The following is a 12,916-nucleotide window of genomic DNA, read 5'->3' as shown; positions in this document are numbered from 1 at the left end:
CGTTAGCTCATGAAGCTTTTTTAGGATGATGCAGGGCCAAATGAGGACACTCGGGTTCTGGAGTGTTTAAAGATCCCTGCTGTCGTCCTCTGAGAAAAAGTCAAGCGACTGCTGGTCAGTGGGGGTTTTAGGGTTGGACTTCCTCTCCAATCAACACACATCCAGTCTGCATGAAGCATCAGTAATCAGCGGGCCACAGAGGAGCAGCCACATGCTTTTCAGAGCTCAGAGCAGCAAACCCCACTTACAAAGCGGGTCTCCCTGCCTGCACACATAGAGCTGTCAGAGGGGGGGTGGCTGGGCTAAATGTGGGAAGGAAGAGGGTCAGCTGTGAAAGGCCTCCTCTAAAGAGCTAGACGTGACTCATGGGAAACGGAAATTAAAAGATGGAATGATGCCGGGCGGGCTGAGTGTTGGTGCAGCTCACCGGTTGGATGGTGGGGGAGTAAGGTGCTTCTCTGATGGGGCTGTCTGTCCGGGTGTAATCAGAGGAAGGTGCCTGGAAGAAAAAACACTTTTAAACACCAGCTTCAGTAAAACGTACAGGTTAGTCGTGTGAATTTATCCATAACAGATGAACATGCACTTTTCTGTGCACGCTGGAGTCTACATTCCTTCATGACTTCTGACCTTCCTCACAATAGTCGGGTCCAGGCTGTGCTCAAAGCCAAAGCATGCAGCAGTTCACCTGGTTGTTAAACAGATTAATATGCATGACTCAGCCAGCAGCAGAGGGAAGTTTCTCCGTTTGCTCACAGACAGGAGCCGTTTGTGTGGTTGTGAGTCGTTACTGAATCATTTCAGGGTTTACTTTACTTGGAGCATCCAAAAACGCTCCGCACTGACTAAAGACTTGATGTTTAGAACAAATAAGATATTACGGGTAGCTTCATTCACTCTGTAAAACGCACAAACCAGAGTAACACAGCATGCTGCCTCCACACTCCACTCAGGCGGCTTGCCTTGCTGAACAACCACGGCTGCAGTTTTCCCTGCGTGCCGTAGCCCACCGGAGGCCCCGACAGAATCTGCTCTCCAGGAGGAAGACCTCTTCCTTTCCGATTAGCCACCAAGAAAGGATTCTCTTTGAAGCACATGGGCTGAGAATCCACCAGGCACTCCTCTTCCTCCTCAGGAGTAAATGTTAACGCGGCTGCTGAGCCGCAGCTGTCAGCGCCGGGGGACGCTCCATTTGGGGAAAACGGAGTTACCAGATGATTATCGTCCTCTGTGAGGGGTTTGTTGGGTTGGCTCAACCCAAAGCCCAGGGGCTCTAAAGGGGCCTGCAGGGGGACCTCCATGGGAGCGACAGAGGTCGAGAACTGAACAGGAGCAAAGGAGAGAGGGAGGACATGTCCTAAAAACTGATGAGTGAAGCTTAACTGGCTAAAACATAAACGCAAACAGAAGTAACAAAAAGGGAAAACATTGCTCCCGAACTCTCCGATAATCCACCATCGTTAAGCTTTCTGGTTTTGTTCTGATGCGGTCTGTTTGGTGTTGGGTCTGAGTGAGAATAAGAGCTGAACTCTTCACATCTACAAACTAAAGCACGACTTAAATACGAGCAGAAGGAATTCCTGTCTGGCTTTGTGGATCTATACTTGGAAACCTGACACAGAAACCTCTCGCTGCTATTAGGAGGAACTCACTTCACTAAACCTCCACTGAAGCCTTTCAGATAAGCTTTTCAGGACCCATCAAGGTGGTCCAGCAGGCTCCTTACTGCAGCTCATTAAAGCTCATCAGTGCAGCTGGTTCTAGATACTAAAAATATGCAGCTGTTAAACAGAATCCAGCTGGATTGTTCTGAGCTACGTCACACCTCTGAAGGGTTTATGTAACCCGATCAGAAGAATAAATCAGGTACTGTGAAGTGGCGATGATGCGCCTACACGCTGACTATAATAGTGAGTAATGTGGGGGTCAGAGGGAAGGAATGTGAACCGTGTCCTTTTGGGACCACGAGGGACAGCTGGGGTTTAGGTGTGAGAGAGTAAAGTCAGGCTGCCGGCTGAGCTCTCCGCATCGGTGTGGGAAGAGCAGACCCTCAACGGTTTATGACGGTAGTTTCTATATTTGCTGGTTAAATATAAAAACACACATTTAGCATTAAAGGTGATTCAAGATGAATCATGTTACAGCTCATTTTTTCTATTTAATAGCTCAAAATTAAAACAGTTTGGACACAACCTGAGGTGACAGTAACGTTAAATATCCTCCTAAAAGGTGCCGTTTTAAGGCCCTTTCATTAATCGTCTCAAAAGTAAAGTCACTCTTATCACCAATATTCAGTCAGAATTTTTAAAATACAACAAAATGATTTAAGTAACTGCTAAAGAACCTCGTGCTGATCTATTACTGAACCACAAACCAATTTTTAGACAGTTTTTTGTGTCCGTCAGCAGTTTTCTATCACAGACGTAGCAGAACCACGTGGAACCTGCTGAGCACCAACAGCTGCAGCTGATATGTAGTTTGCTGCAGTTTTCACTAGCAGGCCAAAGAAACGTTTACATCTAAGAAAGTCACAAAGTCACGGAGTTATAAAGTGAAATTAACAGAATTAATAAACATTAAACTGACTAAAATATCTGAGCTGGAGCAAAATAAATAAAATCTGACCAAGTGAAGATGAAACAGGCGACTCACAGCAGGATGATCTCAGAGCAGGGCTGTATGTCTGCACCAGCTCAGGACTTCAGGAACTCAAAGCTCTTAGACCCCACCCACCCAAGAGACTCCGCCCCGCTCAGAGCCAGATGCAGGTTTAAAATATCACCAAGGCCAGTAGATAGTGAGCAGCTGCTCCCCTCCCCCATCGCACCACCACTCATTCCCAGGACCAGCCTCATTAATCCTCCCGGTGTTCTTTTATCCGTTCTTCATCCCAGAGGACTCTTCCTCCAGTTCTCGTCCAGGTGAGTTTGGTCTCTGAACCATTAAAGCAGCATCTACTCAGCTTTATGCTCTTTAGGGATCTGAGGATCTCTTCAAGGTGAAGCTGGTGTTCTCAGGGTCCATGAGGGTCACGACCAAACATAAAATAACACACATATATGACCTGGGAGAATGACACCCCCCGCCCATATGAAACCTGTATAAATGCTCCTCCAGTCTGGTGGGATCTGAACACACAGCAGGACCTACCCTGTTGACTTTCTGCAGACTGGTGGTGGGCAGCGCTGCCAGGGTTTTGTAGTCAAGTTTTAAAGGTCCAGTGCCGAGGTTCTGATAGGAAAGAAAAGAAAATCAAAATGAGGAAAACTATAAAAAGTAGTTTATTTTACAAGAAGCCTGTGTTCCTGCAGATCGATGTCCTGGAACTTTAGACAGACAGTAGCAGAATGATTTTGTTCTGCATGTCGGTCTAGCCACACTCTACTGGAACCTCTGCATCCCTGACCAGTATGGTGGCTTGCCAATCACAGTGCTCCATCAGTTTAGTGGGCCAATCACAGTGCTTTGTCGGTTTAGTGGAGCGACAGTAGCACAAGTGCTCGCCCTGTAATCGGAAGGTTGCAGGTTCGAGCCCCGCTTAGTGTTGCTGTAGTTGTGTCCTTGACATTTAACCCACCTTGCCTGCTGCTGGCGGTCGGAGGGACCGGTGGAGCCAGTTTACGGCAGACTCGCCTTTGTCAGTGTGCCCCAGGGCAGCTGTGACTACATTGTAGCTCACCACCAGGGTGTGAATGACTAATTGTGTTGTACAGTGCCTTGGGGGTTCCAGGACTCTAGAAGTCACCATATCATAACAGGCCATATCATTATTATTAGTGGGCCAATCTCAACGCTTTATCAGTTTGGTGGGCAGGACGATACAATGGAGCAGAACAACCAAGACATCAACGGCTCGCTTGAAATAGTTTTGGAATTAACTTTAGACTATTTAGTCTAGGGCTTAAGAGCAGATACGGGTCCTTTATTTAGAAATAAGGTGTGTTTGTGTCTTCTTAGAGACTATGGGAGACTGTCCCGTTAACCAAATCCGTAGAGGTACGTCACATTGTTCGTTGTCCAATAGCATGCAGAGACAGTTTGAAAGACAACCGTAGATTCCGCCCCTTGACCGAACTTTCCCTATCACATCTATAGGGTGGCTTGCCAGGCTAGCAGATCGAGTCACTTCACTGGATGACCACTTAAGCCGAGCGTACACTGTATGACTTTTTTTAGCTGATTTTCCCCTCGTGCGAGAAACTACGAGATCAGGACAAGTTTTGCACTGAGCGTTTTGTAGTATACGGGGGTAACGAGAAGCATCTTACACAACGCACGAGCTCCCGATCAGCAATCGTGAGCTCGCACAGATTAATCCCGTGTTTGATGTTTGCTCATTCTTCGTGAGCGGCGCTGCGACCTAAAAAGTATCAGAACCACTTGCGGCTTGTCAGCTATTTCCCCATTAGCACACGTTGTTCGTTTTTGTTGATACACTTTTTTTCCACACACAATGACAAGGATTATCAAGAAAGCGTGTTTTCCATGTTTGTCAAATTAAACTGATTAAACACTGATTTTCTTTCTTTTGTCTTCCTCCTCCAGCCCCCATAAATCTCCGTGTCCTCCTCCTAAAGCTATCCGAATGACAACAGACATCATAACAAAAAACTGCTACTTTTAGCGTATTTGTAGGTTTGACGTGTTTCTACCAGAGGTCCATTGTGAGCACATGACTCGAGAGATTTGCTCTGCGTAGAAGTTTGAGCTGAAGCTGAATGCTGTGAGTGAAAAAGTTGCACAGTGTCCGCCGGGTTTAGCCATCATAGATATCTGAAGCTCAAGTGAGCACTTGGTGACTAAATTGCAACAAGAAAATCTGCACAACTTTTGCAGTTTTTTGCTACCATGCCCTACACGACCCAGCCATTTATAAAAGTTAACACAAATGTGCCATTTGTGTTATTTTCAGCGTGATTCCAACCGACAATTTGAAGTTACAGGACTTTCCTGAATTAAACTAATTAGTTAGCATCCTAAAGAAAAATAGCTGGCGGCTAAACTGAGTTTTGCACAGACAGCGAGTTCGTCTGAGCATCTGTCTCACCTCCGTCTCCTCTTCTAGCAGGCGAGTTGCCTCCTCACGCTCCAAACGCATTCGCTCCTTCACCATGAGAGGAAGAGGAGAGTGCAGAGAGGGAGACAGCCAACCACACACAGCCACACAGTAATGCGTGGAGGAGTTGAAAGGAAAAGAGAGGATTCACGTTGGAGAGGTGGAAGAAACAACAGCAGAGGAGGTTGGATGATGACATATCACACCAAACACACCAGGATGGGTGAGAGAACAACAAAAGAAAAAGGGAAAGAAAGGATAGAAGTCACACACGTTAGAAAGTAACTATGTATATCGCTATGGGAGCAGAGACAGCATGCAAGGTGAGACCCTGGAAGAACAGTTCTGTCAAACAAACAAACCCAACAAAAGGTGCAGAAAAGCTTCATCCATTCATTCTTCTCCATCTCCACTTCTTTCTCACTCTTTTCCTTCCCCAACCCAAGTTTTAGTTTCACTCACCACTTTCTCCATCTCTTCTCGTTCCCACTGTGAGCTTTCTCTCACCATCTCCGATTCCTGGGAAAAAAGGCGACATTTTAGAAATTTAATGAGCAAAAAGTCAACAGAAGCATCACCAGATCAAAGCTACCCCCCCACCCCCTCCCACACACACACACACACACATTCCTTCACTATGGGCAGTCTCCCAAAAGCTAAACTTCACAAAGTAAACAACTGTGCTAGTGCATTGTGGTGACTGGAGCTGCTGCTGCAGCAGAACTCTGAACAAAACATCTGATTCATGTGAAAGCAGAGTGGCTCACACTGGACAACACCAGGCTTCACAGCAGCTGCTGATGGTCAAAACAAAACTTAACACATTCTGTGGATCTCAGAGCTTTTACAATCAGTGAGCTCGGAGACCTGGACTCCCCTCCACAGGCTGACGTTTAAAGGAAACCGTCTCACCTTCTGTATTATATCCATCTCCTCTGGGCTCAGGTCTCGGTCTATGGAGGAGATGCTCTCCATGCTGTTCTTGCGTACAATTCCAGATGCAAATGGGTTGGCGATAATCCCAGGAGATGCCTGAAAATAAAGTCGTCATTTGCATTTTTTCACTGTGAAGGCGTCGGAACAAGCCCCCGCACCGTGAGAACAAACATCTCGGCCTTAAAGCCGATCTTCATCCGCGTATGTCACACGTCACGTGATCAGGAAGCAGAAAATCCATGTGTTAGGAGATCGTTTTGGGCCGCTGCTGTAAAAAAAGCGAGGTGCGAACCGGAAAAGCTTCTGCCGATCACAATTCAACAACGGATTATAAAAGAACGGATAACGCTCGAAACGCGCCGATTCTTCCTGATGTAAGAGGTGAGTCTCCGCTTTGTTTTGGCGTCGACATCATCCTAGCGCGCAACATTCTGTGACTCTAAAAAAAACAACAGTAAAAACGGTGAGAAACGCTGGCAGCGAGGGGCTGTACCGATCGGCTGGCAGCGAATGAGTCAATTATTACTTTGGTTTAGTGATGTCTTCACATGTGATGCACAGGTAATTAATACTAATTGATCTAAGCCGGATAGCTTCACATTTAGCCAGATTTATGCTGAAATAGGTCCAGTGTTCAGACTTCTAACCCTTTCCACTTGCAGCACCTGAATCCTCCACCAGAGGGCATGCAAATGAAGGTTAGTGCAACTTAGTGTTTTCTTAAAGCCTGGATGCTGGTTATCTCAGGGCTCACCTCCACGGCTGTAACTTTGGATGGGTCAAAGCCGTCGCACACTAGCAGGACCAGGGAGTCTCCAATGGCGCGCAGCACTCGTACCGCCTCTGTGTGGGTCATTCCCAGGAGGCTGTGGTTGTTCACCTCAAGGATACGCATGCCAACCTGCAGCCGTCCATCTCGTGCTGCAGCTCCAGTCGAACTCACCTGAAGGCAGCAAACACCAAACAGGTTAAGTTTAAATGGATTGAGGCCTTCAAATAAATCTGACCTTCAGGTGGTTTAAGGACCTTAGAGATGAAGATGCCCTCATCTGTGGGATCAAAGGGGTTCCCAGCATGACCTTTGGCCCCTCCACGGATGCTGATGCCAAGTTTCTCCCCCGGCTGCTTTTGGATCAAAACTTCCTGCATCCCAGGTGGCGAAGGGTCCCTCCGCACCAACATACGGATCTCTTGCTTGTTGGCCAGCAGGGCGCGGACAGCTTCCTGGTGTGTGGCGTGTCGCAAGTCGATGGTGTTCACCTCTAATATCCGGTCTCCCACACGAAGGCCACTCTGACATGCTAGACCTTGAGGAATCACCTGAAAAAACGAGGAACAACACCTGAGAGACTCGACCAAACATCTGGGAGGGGAGAAGAAGATCGACAACTGTTTCATCACGGTACCTTTGAGATAAACACCCCGGGTTCATTGATGCCAAAAGGGTGACTAGCATGGTCGCTACCTCCAACGATGCTCAGTCCAAGAGGACCACCTGACTTCACCAGGACCACTTCCTGTTTGGATTTATTCATAATTTCAATCTGAATCTAACAAAAACAAATCTACTGAACATCACAGAATTACCTACAATAAACACTTGTGGAGTTCTAACACACACGCACACGCAAGCACACGCAAGCACATGCACACACCTAGAGGACACCCTTATATCACATGAAGCCTCCATACCATACACCATCTTCGTTGGAACTGGACAGCATTAAAAACAAGGCAGGAGCCAAACGGTTAAGCTTAGATGAGGTCCGACTCACTGAAACTTCCAGAACATAAAACCAGCGTCTCACTGGATGTGACTGTTGGAGGCAAACTGCGGTTTCACATCTGGACCAGCACGGACTGGACTGGCTGGCGTCGGTCCGGGTGCCAAAAACCGACTGGTTGAGTGCGGAAAAATCCAAGGCTGCCTAGATATGAACGCTGTAAAAGCTACCCAGTTCGGTCCGTGCTGGTCCAGATGTGAAAGCGCCAAAGCTGCCTGGGCTCATCTCAAACCTTTTCACATAATAAGGGATGCAGCTTTGGGTCAGAGACCAGATTGTAACAAAACTCAGGCGAAAAAGGAGACATTTTATGTGACAATGACATAATTTGTGCCATGCGATCCAACCACGTTTAACACATGTTGCTAACGTGTCACAAGCACCAATTCAGAGGGTGTATAACAGAAAAACCACACTTTTCTGTCACCAACAGTCTCAAGCCAGAAAGATTCTGACTTTTTGTAACTGTGAACTCCTCGGGCTCTCACCTCAATAGGATACTCATCCTCCATCCGACCCAGGTGGTTCCCCTGAAGGCCTTCCTCCTCCTGGTCCGGAGAATCCGAGGGTTCTGGGGGTGGAGGGGAGTGTGCTCGTCTCCGGCTCTGACTTGGAGAGCCTCCCGGTGCAGTCGGGTCTCGCTCCACCAGCAGCGCGATGGTGGGAGAGGTGCCGGTAAGAAGAGCTACTGCCTGGTCGTGCTTGGCCTCTGTCATGTCTACACCATTGATCTGGATCGACAGCAGAACCAACCGCGGAAGGGGTCAGCCCACCAGGATGCTCCCAGTGATCATTTAATCAGAACAAATGCATGTTGTCACCCGACTCTGCATCTCATCTCTCAAAACTAAAGGCCAGTTTTTAAAAATCCCTGAAGACCCAACACCACCAGAAGGACAAGAAAAGAGCTGTAATGGGGGGGGAGGGGGGGGGGGGGGCTGCAGGCGGGTTAAGCTGGTAGAGATTCACCGAGGGAGAAAAGCAGTAAGCAAGAAAGAATGCTTTAATCAAACTCCCTAATAATATTAATGAAATCATTATGCAGTTACCTTTTCCATCTAACCACTCGCACTTTCCTACTTTTGCTTGCCTTTGTTTACTTAAAAACATAAGATTCTCCAAAATGTTTGTCCTTAGGTCAACAAAGGCAGTCAAAGTTTTGTTCATATTTACATCTGAAGACTACACGGGGATGACAAGCAGAGGTCAGCACTGACCCGACAGTACCAGCTCTTACCACAGCGTAAAGCGCTGCCAGTTACTGCTGCTGTGGTAGCGCCCGGCTACCGCAGCAGCATGACAACACTCAGGCAACACCACACCCACCACCAAGCAGGTGAAGAGGTGCACCCAACACGTTAGAGAGCATGCAGGAAGACAGAAACATAAACAGAAGCAGGAGGCAAACTGCCACAAGGAGAGAAGAAGGTGAAACCAAGACAGATTGCCACAAAGGGTCTGAAGCAGAAACGTTTGTGAAGGAGCAGCATCAAATTCATCGTGGTTATGATGGAAGAAAGGCACAAGCGTTACTAAGACGCAGCAAGATACAGGAGAACAGAGCCAAACGCCATGCAGGAACCCTGGAGCAGGGACGCCTGAACAAAACCACCGACATGTTATGGAAACATTTTCTGACTAAGGAATTTATGAATGAGATGTTTGAGGGCGACCTCTAATCAGAGCATTTTGTTTCCTACATCAGTCGTGATATTAATAATAATAATAATAAACTGAAGAGCCTGATAAAGGAAGGACGGTACTCACAGAGATCACCCTGTCCCCAACACGCAGCGTGCCGTCTCTGTGTGCCGCTCCACCCTCTGCAATTCGAGAGATGTAGATTCCCTAAAAACAGACACAAGACAAGATTTTACTCAGTTAAAAAATAAAAACATTTAAAAAGCTTTGTATGCAACAGGAACACAAAAAGAGGTCCAGGTAATGAACGGTAGGTATCCGTTTGTCTAGAGCAACTTGCTGCCGCGCTGGGATGACCAACTCTACGGAAAACACTTCAGTATCGAGACAGACTTGTTCCAGGACTCAAACCCGAGCTGAACCACTGGCCTAAAACCAGAACAATCAACACACGTGAACACAAGCAGGAGCTAAGTCTGCTGCTGCACCACTTCTGATTACCAGACTGGAAAACAAATGTCGCTGCATCCAATAAAGAGACTTCCCACCTAAATAAAACCTTTCTGACTTCTTTGCTTTTCCTTGAGCTGCAGCAGAGCGCCGGTCCAAGTAGACACCTCACCATGTCCAATTACAGCACAGCTATCCAGTTTCAGGACCTGCTATTCATATCTCTGTCGCCCCGGTGACGACTCTAAACGCCACGATGAGAATACACGGTGCTAAAAGACGGACATCTTTCTCTGAGACGGTGACTGTGTTGTGACATCAATTCCCAGCTTCCAAAAGTTTCCCGTTCCCGACCCAATAAAACATTCCTTTAATTACTCCATGGCCATTTCTTCCATCAGCGCCACCTTTTCCTTAAAGTAAATTAAATCAGTCTGCCGATTTTCTGACATCCAAAACTTTATTTCTTGTTTCGCGTCTCACCGTGTCTCCGGTGCGGTAGGGCGTAGAGGCTTTTCCCCCTGCGATGCTGAATCCCAGACCCTTGTCGTTGCGGATCAGGCAGGTGGACAGTCGCTGCCGCGGCCCGCTGGGACAGGTCTCCAAGTTAAAGGCGATGCCGCTGCTCCGCCTCTCTCGTGGGAAGTAGTCATCCTCAGGCCTCAGCGGCGTGGTGGTGATGGCGTTCTCCGGCTCCACCATGCGTTCTCGAAGTACGGTCATGGAGACGGTAGCACCGGAGTTACGGAGAGCTTCCACCGCAGTGTGATGCTCGGCTTCATGGAGGTCTACCCCATTTACCTAAAGAACAAACACAGAGCCTTCGTGTTCTGATCTTTTTTCATTTACAGAAATATTTTCTACTCAAACTGATTTTTACCTCTAGGAGTTTATCTCCAACTTTCACCCCTGCTCTTGCTGCAGGACCCTCTTCAGATACTCTGGAGATGAAGATTCCCTGAAAACACAAGTAACAACTTTAACATCTAGAACCAAGTTTGACTTCAAGCAGATCAGATACGTGGTCTCACCTCATCATCTCCCTTGTAAGGCGTAGATCCTTTCCCTCCAGCGATGCTGATACCCAGACCACCAGTTTGTCTCACGATGGTCAGCGAGTGCTGAAAATTGGACAGAAGGGTGTCAAAAACATGAATTCAGGAAAAAATATGTCTACAATAACACTGCTTTGCTCAAAACCCTGATATCTGTTATTTTTTTAGGTAAGTGACCTCCCTGTGTGTGCCAGTAGGTGGCGCCAGTCAGTCTTGCACTCAGACTGTAAACAGATGGATGGAGAGGAGACAGAAAGCCAACAGAAACCAAAGAGGGATGTTTTGTGCGTAAGAACAGTTTTGTAGAGAGAACCCTCTCAGCGTATCTTCATAGATCATTCATATGGATCATTTATCTGGAAATAAAAAGTTCAGTTTCTTCCGTCTACAGACAGTAAATGTGTGAAATTATATTCAAGATCTATCACGCAACAAAAGGAGCTGGAAAAGAACTGCTAAAAATAGTGATGATAAGATACATCGGAGGAAAAATCTAACGTTTTAAAGTCGACTGTTTAATGAGGCGTCACCCATGTGTGGCGTAGCTTCAGGTTAAGGACCGCGTCTCTTTGTGCAAATGGAAAACGAAGTGGAGGAAGTTGGTACAACCGATTGGCTTCGTAGCACAAAATGAGCATTTATTCAGGAGGATTAAATCAGAGTGAGGCATTAGATGCAGACAAACGACCAGAACGGTGCGGTGCGTCAGAACCTGATGGAACCTCTACAGTCCAAGGTGGAGAAAATTCAACTAAAATAATAACATCTTTTTTTATTCCTGCAAAACAACCACAGTCCTTCCTGGGTTTAATGGGTTGTTATGGAAATACTTCACAGGAATAAAACTGTGTATTTAACCAAAACTGGTCCAAAATAAAAAGGCACTGCGTTAAAAACCAGCTGATTGAGTTCAGTGACGTGGAAGAATTTCAAACCTCCTCTTTTTATAATATTCCAGTTTATTTAAGTTTGGGGACATTTTTCTGCACAACTTCCAGAACAACCTGCCAGAGTGGGGTAAAAATCTGCATTGTGACCTTTTGTGTTTGGCCATTTCTCTGATCGCTACATGTCCTGATCTCAGTGTGAATTTCCCGAGCTGTCCACTCCCAGCTCAGTGATGAACTTCTAATTTTGTGGAACAGTTTAATATACGTCTTCCTACCCTAGCTAAGCTTCAACAGACTGGCCTTTACTTTATTTTGTGGGGTTTTCTGAAGTAAGCAGCTGCACTTTTTGTAAACAACAGCTGTTCATGTCCTAAACTTTATTAGTTTCCTACTGCTACTATCTGTCATGAGTAGCATTTCCACCAATCTAACCCATAAGATCGTGGTTATTACTGCAGCGGCACCATTCTGACCATTTAAAGGTGTGGTTACTCATTTATTCAATACGTTTGTAGTGTTCTCTGGTGTTAATCAATGCCTTATGAGTCATAAATAAAATAAAACTATGATGCTCTTGTTTTGAGATGCAGAAGTTAGTTTGTGCACAGATGGGCTGAAAACAGCAGGACTGCTCAATATTATTAATGATATGCACACACCTCGCTTCTGATGAGCTAACAGAATACGTTCGTCCATGGTGCAAAGTCACCATCAAAGAGACACTCCACTCTCTTTCCTCACTGTACAAGCCTTTCTGCGGGGGGGCACGTGCCAAAATGGGCGGGGCCACGAATGCCAGTGTGACATAGATATGTGAGGATATTCAAATCCTAGCGTTTTACCGTCTATAACCTATCAGAAGTTAACACAGGAGATTCAATTCAATTCAAATTCAAAAATACTTTATTAATCCCAGAGGGAAATTGATTAAGGGGTAGAAGACTATTTTTATGTTTAGCCTGCATGAAAAACTCAGAGTGACCGATTATAATCAGAAATAATCATTAAAATGTGTTTGTTTCAGTCAACCACACCTTTAATAACGTACCATAGGGATGCTTTTCAAACGTGTTGTCTAAAATCCAACATGTACTTACATTTATC

At 46.3% G+C, this 12,916-nt stretch overlaps 1 protein-coding gene across 20 annotated transcripts in view; it reads right to left on the bottom strand.

Annotated features, from left to right (window-relative positions):
* scrib (scribble planar cell polarity protein) overlaps positions 1-12,916 on the bottom strand; it is a 72,770-nt gene that overhangs the window by 10,144 nt on the left and 49,710 nt on the right. For 11 of the 20 annotated variants that reach the window (XM_054751427.2, XM_054751432.2, XM_054751435.2 and 8 more), the window contains 15 exons: positions 10,899-10,988; positions 10,748-10,825; positions 10,351-10,668; positions 9,544-9,624; positions 8,265-8,507; positions 7,399-7,509; positions 7,019-7,312; positions 6,747-6,935; positions 5,969-6,088; positions 5,519-5,575; positions 5,048-5,104; positions 3,151-3,231; positions 963-1,322; positions 428-499; positions 249-302 (listed from right to left, as the gene is read on the bottom strand). In XM_054751427.2, coding sequence (XP_054607402.2) covers positions 249-302; positions 428-499; positions 963-1,322; positions 3,151-3,231; positions 5,048-5,104; positions 5,519-5,575; positions 5,969-6,088; positions 6,747-6,935; positions 7,019-7,312; positions 7,399-7,509; positions 8,265-8,507; positions 9,544-9,624; positions 10,351-10,668; positions 10,748-10,825; positions 10,899-10,988 — 2,205 coding nt within the window. The remainder of the gene's footprint in view (positions 1-248; positions 303-427; positions 500-962; positions 1,323-3,150; positions 3,232-5,047; positions 5,105-5,518; positions 5,576-5,968; positions 6,089-6,746; positions 6,936-7,018; positions 7,313-7,398; positions 7,510-8,264; positions 8,508-9,543; positions 9,625-10,350; positions 10,669-10,747; positions 10,826-10,898; positions 10,989-12,916) is intronic. The other 9 variants (XM_015954740.3, XM_015954745.3, XM_070553100.1 and 6 more) reach the window with 6 other exon arrangements.

This window comes from Nothobranchius furzeri, chromosome 7 (assembly GCF_043380555.1).
Source record: "Nothobranchius furzeri strain GRZ-AD chromosome 7, NfurGRZ-RIMD1, whole genome shotgun sequence".
Taxonomy (NCBI): domain Eukaryota; kingdom Metazoa; phylum Chordata; class Actinopteri; order Cyprinodontiformes; family Nothobranchiidae; genus Nothobranchius; species Nothobranchius furzeri.
The sequence above is the reverse complement of the archived record's forward strand: the minus strand, read 5'-3'. Positions and strand labels throughout refer to the sequence as shown.